The sequence below is a fragment of the Diadema antillarum genome, unplaced genomic scaffold, assembly GCF_040938485.1.
Source record: "Diadema antillarum isolate AM-2024a unplaced genomic scaffold, OU_Dant_1.0 seq00001609_RagTag, whole genome shotgun sequence".
NCBI lineage: Eukaryota > Metazoa > Echinodermata > Echinoidea > Diadematoida > Diadematidae > Diadema > Diadema antillarum.
The window spans coordinates 113,026-123,531 of NW_027272322.1; the positions used below are offsets into that span (position 1 = coordinate 113,026).

Genomic DNA, 10,506 nt, shown 5'->3' on the forward strand with positions numbered 1-10,506 from the left:
AGTTTCTGCCTTCCCTGGGACTCACGGAGACGGCTATGGTCCGTGTTCCTCTCGGGGAGACCAGCGGCCGCGGTTTCGGCTCCCAATGCTCCATGCTGGACACTGCGTATTAAAGCAAAGTATATGAAGAGCTTGCTTCCAAAAGGCGCTAAGTCCATTGAAAAAAAAATGATGGATTTAGGGCCTTTTGGAAGCAAGCTCTTCATATGTGTTAACATCTTAACAAGATGTATTCTTATATAGGGCCCTCAAAATAATCATTTTGTGTGCGTACCAAAATTTTTAAGTATACGTCAGGGGGAAACCAGGCCTAAAGTATGTGGGCTCCTAGCACTTATTTCTCCTGAGCATAAAAAAGATCCTTCTATATGCCGTGTGAGGGACTGGCTAATCAGGATAGTCATCGTCATCTACATGCCCACGACAAGTATTGTATACAGGGTGTTGCAATAATGACATAAGGAAAATAACTGACTAGAAGGGGCAGTGTTGTCACGCTATCGAACGCGAGATTTAGTGAAACTTCTGTCATTCTATTCGTTTACTTTTAATCTATCTTGAATACCAAAGACAACTTAAACATGACGACATTGCATTTTAAATGAGTTCGGCACCAACTCACCACGACACAGTGCAACTGTTCCTTCTTCTCTACAACCTGAAAGCGAGAAGAGAAACGTGATAGGGCATCAAAATGACAACAGTAGTAATGATTATCACTTGACATCATAATCAAGATTTATCAATCACATCGTTGATCATATTAATAACACTGACAATAACTAATATAAACTACCTCCACAACTGCATGCTTTATTCCTCTTACTTCAACCCTGTACACAAGTGTTCCACAATGCCAGTGGTATTATTATTTATTCTGCTACAGTGAACTACTTTGAATGTAACATAATTGCAAAATATTGCTCAGTGGTTCGATGAAAGTTATCGTATGACCAGTCTCTTGGTTTGCATAAAACCCAAATTTTCTTTGAACTATTATAGATCGACCGCTCAACTTGCACTGCATGTGTATTACAAATTAAGCTTTTCGTATGTTGTTTTGTGTGGTTCAGTTTGCTTGAGCGTGATGGGAGTCTTACAGAAATGGCTGCTGCAAAATCTAAATCATGTCACTATGAAATTATACAAAACAAATAATGCACATTACTTCGTCGAGCGTTCGTAAAGTAATCCAACCTTTGTAACATTAACCGCCCAAAGATATGGTGGTTAGTACTTACAAGTGCCCTGTGTCACGTGCATCATTTGCATACCTAGGCCTAAGTATCATTTTCTTCTCATTGTAATTACCTATACCTCAAAGTGGTGGCAAGATGTATGCATGCTAACTCACTTGGCAGAGTGATTCTCTCTTCAGCCCTGTTTGAATCTCTGTTGTTGTGAGGTAAACTCCGAACTCTTACCGAATACTCCATGTCAGGCATTGAGAAGTTGCCAAAGAGACAGCTCGCTGAAAATTTGCTCTGACATCGAGAGACAGCGAAAAAAAACCACAAACAAACAAACAAACAAACAAACAAAAAACATGAGGACATGCTTTGATTGCATTTTCATACAGATTCAATGGTCTTAAACGTGATCAAAGTCAAAATTATATATATATGTATATATAGATATATTGTATATATATATATATATATATATATATATATATATATATATTGTATATGTGTGTATACATATTTGTTTTTGAAAGGGTAGCATTTTCTATGATCAAAGAAAGAGCCAAGCAGCGAACAAACTTGTTTACTTGTGTTAGTAAGATCAAGTCACATACATCACATGTATAATTTTTGACAACATCATGATTTCTACATCTTCTTTGTCTACAGTTCATGATCTGGCAGTCATGCTGTCGGGAGTCATAGATAATGGTCTTTGCTGGTTTGCAACACGAAATAGCTTTGACTATTATGACCCCTAACATGTATAACCTTGTTCGACATGGATGATATACTAGTAGCTGACAAATTAAAAACCCTCTTTTCCATACTAATAGATCCCAGAAATGAATTGCATGTTCTGTGCATCTCAGCAGTGACTACAGATGTGAACATTCAAGTTGAGCACATTGTACAGCTAAAGAATTGTGATTTCTGTTACCACAAATTGAAGTAAAGAGAAATAGTTGTACATAGACAGACACAGACAACACCTAACAGACTAGTTATTACTCTCCATACCCTGCATTTGTGTTTCCTGTTTGTATTTCCAGAATGATATATGAATCATAAAATCAAGTAAGTTATCCAAATTTGATATCACTTTTATCATCAGAATGTGTATTTAACTGCAAATATCGAAATATTTTGACATATCTTGATTATGCAATCTGGTTTCAGATTTTATCTACGTTACAGGAAGCGGGAACGATATTATACTGCTGTTCTATTGGTTCATATTCTACTTTCCTGATATGTAATTTTTCGAGGTGTCGTATAAAATTTTTTATTTGTTTGTGATTTTTTTTTCAATTCTACATTTTCACTGGTCTCTGTAATAAACCCAGAGCCATCTATAACATCCTTCGCATATTCGTTCCTATTCCTAACACCTTTCTCCTCCCTTCAGATTACCAGATAAGGTAAAAGATTCAAATAGAAATTGGTGGCGGGGGGGGGGGGGGAGGGTGAGTAACTGAGCCAGGAGAATTAAGGAGGAGATAATCAGGGAGAAACTACAGGGGCAGGGACCAAGAAAGGAGCTGTTGACGGTGACAAAGGGAGATATTTGCATAGTTAGTATCACTCACAACAAAAAAAAAACAACCAAAAAAAAAAACATACTGCTCCCTATATACGGTCACTTACCAGTTGGAAAACCTCATAAACTTGGTAGGCCTACATTAAAGGGGTCGTACAGTTTTCGTTGAGACCTAGATTCAGGTTTCTAACATTTTTGGCGAGATAATGAGAAACCCCTTATGAAATATGAAAGAGCATGTAATTCTATGAGGAATTCAACGTTTATTTGGAAAAAAAATTGGTTTTGAAATGGCTGAGATATCCAAGAAAGAGCGATTCCAATAAAGTGTGGGACCCACACTTTATAACGATCGTTATAACTTTGTTTTTGGATGTTTCAGTCATTCCAAACCCGATTTTCATTAAATAAACTTTCAATTCCTCTTAAAATGGTATGCTCTGTACTATGAGTGTTTTCTTAGTATCTCGCAAAAAATTAAAAGCCCAATTGTCATCTCCACCAATACTGTACCATCCCTTTGATATGTGTGGTTTATCAAACCATTGCCGTCATTCAGCAAATAACCCATCACAATTCTTAATTTGACGTCTGTGCAGGGTTTTGTTTTTAATGAAGATGGTTCACACGCATCATGTAAAGGGTTACACGAAGCCACATACTATACTTACCCCTGCATCTGCCGCTGTCAGGGATCGGTTGAAATACACGTTGAAGCAAAACTGACTTGACACACATGCCGAACTCGCACATAAGACTTTCACCTCAAAGCCGGTCAAATTATAAATGTGGACTGTTGGACAGAGGGTAAACGACAATAGGTGGGTTTAGCAGGAAAGGCATACCCCATTCTTTGCTTCATATCATTGCATGTAATAATATAGCAAAATCAATCGAAAAGAACTGTAATAGTTTCACTGATATCCTACAAGATCATATGGATGTGGTGATAATATGGAATTACAGTGCTATCCATAGTTTTTAATGTTTTAAAGTATTTTAAACAGTGATGATGTCATCTCCGCACAAGTTTTCCACTAACTTAAATAAACACAAATCTTTGCTTATTTGCTTAACATAGAAATTGACTAAAAAATGATAAGAAGACATAGTATCACGTTGTGCATCAAACAACTCTGGTATTGTGCTTATTGTCCTTACTGAAGATGACTACTTTTATAGGCGAAGGGGGTTATATAATTTTCACATTGTATGACAATTCAAAGTGTAGACCGGTTTTTGTTGAAGCTGCATGTCTGCATTAAAACTCTATACGTTACGATGTCCTTTCACCAATCGTCAGCACTGTAACATTGGTCTGTCCAAAAACCATAAAGACACATGTTGCACTCTTCATGATAATGCTGTAGGATCTATCACTATACCGGAATTAAAGGGATGGTATAGTATTGGTGGGGATAAGGATTGGGCTTTTAACTTTTTGGGAAATACCAAGAAACCACTTGTGAAATAATACAGAGCATACAAATCTAAGATGAATTCAAAGTTTGTTATATGGAAATCGTTTTGGAATGGCTGAGACATTCAAATACAAAGATAAACAAAGCGATCCTGATAAAAGATGTCCTACCTATTGTTAGGATTGCTCTGTTTTGGATATCCCAACCATTTCAATACCAGTTTTCATCAAATAAAGTTGAATCCCTCTTGGAATTACATGCTCATTCATATTTCATAAGAAGTTTCTCATTATTTCACTTAAGAAGTTAGAAACCTGAAGTTAGGCCTCAACCAAATAACATTAGAAATAAAAGAACAACAAAACTGCACATATACACTTGCACCCTAACTCGCCTTTGCACTGATGCATTTTGTACGTACCCCCACTTCGTTATACGATTTGTAATGAGGTATAAGCCATATGCATTTCCAAAGGCCGTCGTCAAATTCAAGCTTCATCTTAAGATGGCGGTCTCCTGCATTTTGTTCGTAATAATTCAATTAGATAATCAATGATTTTCCAATTGTTTTTGTATGATTATAACTCACCTCAGTAATATTCTTTGTTTTTGGTACATTAGATATTATTCATATACATTTTGTGTTGGATGTAGTATGAGTATTATTGGAAATCTTGTTTGTTTCTTTGTGAAAAATTCAGAAGTCAAATCAAATCAAATCAAATCAAATCAGATCAAACTAAAACTATACCATCCCTTTAAGTTTTGATTTAAACCAGGCGTCTGCTACTCACTGGGTTACCAGCAAGGAGTCCGTTGTCAATTTACCGACCTACCCTCTGAGGCATACCACGTAGCAGCAATGTTGAGGTAGATCAAGTTATCGGGGCCAGCCTCAGCTTCAGACTGCAGAGTAAAATTGACCGGTTTTCCCGGGGCTCTACGAGTGGCCACAGTCCTGCCAAATGCGCAAGCTGGAAAATTGGAAAATTTTTGTATTGAAAAAAAAAAAATGTGTTGTTTATCAACAATCCATCATCTGTTCATTCATCAACTTTGTATTCAATTCTTATGTGAAACTGGAAAGGGAGCTACATCGAGTAAGTTTGGACAAGGGACAGAGAAAGCATCTGTAGTTGAGGATGGGTGCAAGAAACCTTGGAAGAGCTGGTGATCTGAAAACCATGATGGGATTTTCCGATTCCGGGTAAAAATGTCAGCGGTAAAAATGTCAAGGGTTAAGTACCAATGGTAAAAAGTCACTCGTGCAATTTCGCAGGTAAAAATGTCACGGTGAAAATATCAGGGGTAAAAAGCTCAAGAGTAAAAAATATCAGCGGTAGAAATGTCAAGAGTAGAATGCCAGATGTAAAAATTAATGTTCTTGGAAAAAAATGTCAAAGGTAATGTCAGCTAGAAAGTAACGGGTATAGAATGTAGAGGGTAAAACGTCAGATAAAACGGAGCTGTAAAATTGTCAGAGGTAATAGTCGACAATGAAATAATGACACCGGATGTTTCAGCAATTCTGAAGCTTCACTTGCGCATAGTTCCACCCGCCCCGACCCGCCCCTCTTCCCCAAAGAAACTGACATTTTGTTTTTCACCATTAAATCTATATTTCCCATTTGAAGAACTCCAATTGGGCTTTAAATTAGGGAAAATGCAGGGATTAGGATAGGAGTTAATGGTCTAGTTCAAATAAGGGCTTATGATTAAGTTATTAGACGAAATGGGCTATGTAAGCAAGTTTAATGGACTGAAGACCAAACGACAATAACCACTTCAACACAATGTAAGGCTACCGACTAGCTACATGAGGAGCAACATATGACATTGTGTTTGGTTCGTGTAAACTATCGGCTTTAAGACTAGAATTATCGTTCCCAATGGCTATCGCACATTTTGCTGGACGACAAGAGTTTCATGTTTTCATCTGCAATTCAGGAAATAACCTCCCCAACCCAGTCATTGACAGGCTATCCGTCTGGCTGTGATTTATATGTGAAGCTCATGTGACTTCTTTGTAGTGGCTGATAAATCAAAGCCATTACTAATATGTATAATGTTATAAGTTCTTCGCCATAAAGGGCTTTGCGCATCCGACAACTATGCAAAAGTGTATTTCTCTTCCTGGTTTGAAGTACTTGTGTGGGTGTAAATGTAAACAGAGAAGCAATTTGTAATCTTGAGGGATTTCACATGATCTAGGCAAATGTTCGTGTTTATAATGCAAATTATAGTAATCGTAATGATAGCATAAAATCCTGACAACGGAAGAATGATGACAATTACAATAGTAATACCTGTATTGTAAAGATGATTAAGAAATATTTGTAATCTTGAGCGATCGGTACAGGCGGAATAGTTGACATTGTCAACCCGATTACCCGAAAACCTGACACATTCTGAGATTCTTTCTCCGGCATCATCGGGCACAGTGGGCGAAAATGAAATAAGGTTTGTTTATCCCAAATGTTCTTTAATCCGAAAAAAAAAAACCCGGAAAAAGTGTGAACAAACAAACCTTCGGAATTACGAACTGTAGGCCTAACCGAGCATGGTTTAGGTCCGTTCTTAAAGGTCAAACAGATTTAGATAACGAATGATTCCACAAATCAGAATGGGGGCCGACAAGAAGGAATTTTGGTATCACGACTAATCGCACCCCGAAAAAAAGGGGAAGAAATAAGGAAAAACCGTTAATTGTCTCCATCATATTGTATACAACATGTATAAACGAGATAGCGGGTCGAGAAATGAAAATAAATACAAGGTCTCTACACGAGGCTCATCACAACGAAACAGAATGTTGAAAGCTGCTTTTTATAATTTTGTTTTGCTGTTCTGCAATTAGCATACGTGCAGTGCATCTTATGCATAGAATCATATATTTACCCTTGACATCTTTGCTTGTGATATTTTTACTCCTAACATTTTAACCTCTGACATTTCAATCCCTGAAATTTTTACCCCTGACTTAACCATTGACATTTTTACTTTTGACATCTTTAATGCTGACATTTTCAGCGACATTTTTACCACTAACATTTTTCCTCTGACATTTATCATACCCGTGACAATTTTATCGCTCACATTTTAACGCCTGACATCCTACCCTTGCCACTGTTATCCTCGATGTATACACTGATATTTCAACGCGTGACTTTTTCACCGCTGATAATTTTTACTGGCACCGAAAATTTCCATATGGAAGGGGATACCATGTCACAAATACTGACACATTTATAACTTACGTAGAGTAATGATACACGGAACTGTCCCTGAATTGGGTTGATTGGCTGCTGGGTCCTGAAATGAATTTGATAATAAGAGCAAAATAGCTTATTGCAAATTCATCAGATATAAAAATATGTATAGCCCTTAACTATAAACTACACACAAATGACATGATCAATTCCATACTGTATATGCATTTCGTAAGCATAATGTTTTGAAAATGGTGACTTGCACGACTTTTTTTGCACTTGATTGAATAAACGAGCAAGAATCAAGAACGGAATGAGAAATGATCATTATAATCTCTTTCCAAGAGCAAAGTTAAGAATTTCCACCTTAAAAATGTAGCGGAGATATATAACCTACGGTACCTTTCAGGGAGACAATATCACTGGAGTTCTTAATTTTCCAAGGATGAGTCCACTTGTCAAGTGAATGACAGTATTTAAAATTAAAACGTGAATCAAATATTTTTCGTTTTTTAGAGTTCAAAAATCTTTAATCTTACATTATAAGTCTTGAGATGTTTAATGATACACTACACCATCTGTTACAAACTATGACAACATTAATTCTTTACTCTAATTTTATCAACATGCTAATCATTACAACTCTTACTACAACTCAAAAGAGAAATTAAGGGGTAACGTTTTGATCAGCCTTGGCCATTTTAGGGGTAAATAAAAAAAATATGCCATGAAAAATTACATTTGGTTGATGATAATAGTAAGATGAAACAGTAGCTTACATTCGCAAGAAAATGCCTTTTTGAGTCTAAGCCTAGACGCATTATCTGACTTGAAATAGAGACGCTGGAGTATGTTTTTCGTACCGTGTTGTTACCAAGGCGATGCCCCGAAGTCTCTTGACCTATGACATGTACACTCATCGTCAATTGAAATAAACAGCTCTGACGCAGGCATGAAGACGCATACCGTAAAACATGGTCTCAACATTTTTAATGGCAGTCAGAGGTTTCATTGCCAAAATTCTTACATATCAACCTTTATATGTTGGAAGGAGAAGGTTTAAATAGCAGATTAATGTGCACTTTACAAGTGGACGAATCAGCAATGTTCCGATTCGCGTCTGCTGTTGTTTTAGTTAGAAGCCCATGTATATGAACGTGCTCATTTGTCACTTCGATCATTTCAAGTTCTTCAAATGTGTACATACATGTATGTCATTCTGCGCAGCAAATTACACGACATGACAATTGTTTCTACATTGTCATTGCTGAATGATTTAGATGTGCAGAGGAAAGTACCATGGAAGTCGGAAGTGAGCATAGAGTTTGAAATAACAAACGCGCAGTAAACCAGTTTCCCACCAGAAACAGCCGTAACTCGATCCATTTGATTTCTGCGATTTGTTGAAGTCCACTTGTTCTCGTTATATGAGTATATTATTGTTTGTATTAGACGAGGTTCGCTGAGTGTATAGTACATCTTTCTTGCTGTACAACGATGCATACGCGGTACACGTATATATATCATCGGACATGAGGAGATTCTGAAATTAAATGCAATGCATGCTTGACTTTACGATCGATCGGTGAAACTCAGATTTTTTTTTCGCTCCTCTAAAAGTATGATTATCAAAAAGTCGATATGACTACTCAAAAAGGGTGTGGATGAGGATGAGAAGGACAATCGATATTTTGATATATTCACCCGCAATTTGAAAATTGTAAAGAATAATAATGATAATGATAATAGTAATAGTAGTAGTAGTGATAATAATAATAATAATAATAATTGTTATTGTTATCATTATTATTATTATTGCTATTATTATAGTAAAAATGATGATGATGATAATAATAATAATAATAATAATGAATTATGATGATGATAATGATGATAATAATGATAACAATAATATAAACCTCTACTTGCCCTTAAATCAACTCAGACACTCTTAATTGTTCCCTAATTCATTGCAATGCATATTTCCTTTTTATATTCTTAAATATAACTCATTAATGACTGACAAACAATCCCTACAGATGAATGCATTCCCAGCAATTGATACTGATGGTGACTTTTGATGTTTTTCATTATACATGCAACGTCAACTGTAACAGTAGCAATGCTCTATCGACGATCGAGCAGCCAACGCAAATAAGGTTGTGGCTGAATCAAACTTGGCCAATGTCGAACCATGCAAACAATCATAATCTCTCAAGCAGCTGTTTTTTTTTTTTTGGAAACTTACCTCGCACAAACTGGTACAGATAGGAAAGACGTCGCTGCTGTATACAGCTAAACGCGCTGTAGCCAACAGCAGCAGTGAAAACATCGAACTAGCAGCGTATCTTCTTCTTGCTGGCATCTTTCCTGACAATGACCCGACCGCCCACACACACACACACACACACAAATCTAAAAAAGGGTTTGATGAAAGGCCCAAAACATTTATGGCTACAATCTAGTCCATGTAGTTTCTCATGTTGCCATCTCTTGAAGTGGACAATTAGACGAGATTAGGTAGCTGTTACTTTTCTCCAATGAGGTAACAAAGTGAAATCTTGATATCACGTTACGCACGCAATGCCACCGGCCATAAATGAAAGTCCATACAGCCGAGTTGTCACCTGACTTTAACGCTGGCTGTTAAAAAAAAAAAAAAAAAATCAATCTCTGGTTTTTTTTCTTTCTTTTTTTTTTTTTCTTTTGGTCCGGATCCGTTGATGATATTTTTTCCACACTCTCTTGACTTTTCTATAAACCACACATGATACAATGTTTAGCTGGTCTGTTTTTGGTTTGCTCTTTTGATCTTTTATCGCTTCCAAAGCGAATGATTTTTCCTCAGAGAATCGGAAATGCTTCCTTTTGCATGTGCTGGATTTAAAGAGTCAACCAATTTCTAAAATATTTCATGCAAAACCTGCGGAAGCAAGTAGATAGAGGAAATAATCAATGCCCATTGTCGCATTTCCGTTAAACACAAGAAGGCCAGTAGCAGTACATGTAATATGAAATGCTGTCTGTTCATAGACACAGGACATTAAATACGTTCATTGAATTGATAACGCTTCCTCAGACCTCTCGGATCCCTTCCCATGATCCTTGCTATCTCTTTCTAATTCTTAATCACTCCCCTCATACAATTGCCT

General features: G+C 36.7%; 1 protein-coding gene across 1 annotated transcript; it reads right to left on the reverse strand.

Annotated features, from left to right (window-relative positions):
* Nucleotides 1-7: 7 nt before the first annotated feature.
* On the reverse strand, nucleotides 8-9,732 carry LOC139711093 (uncharacterized; the record flags this gene model as incomplete). The annotated part of the gene is made up of 7 exons (XM_071623009.1): nucleotides 9,603-9,732; nucleotides 7,403-7,457; nucleotides 4,982-5,119; nucleotides 3,396-3,517; nucleotides 1,355-1,484; nucleotides 623-658; nucleotides 8-102 (listed from the first exon to the last, which is right to left on the reverse strand). Coding segments are annotated over exons 1-7 (693 nt in total), but the record flags the coding sequence as incomplete, so codon positions are not given.
* Between the last annotated feature and the right edge of the window lie 774 nt (nucleotides 9,733-10,506).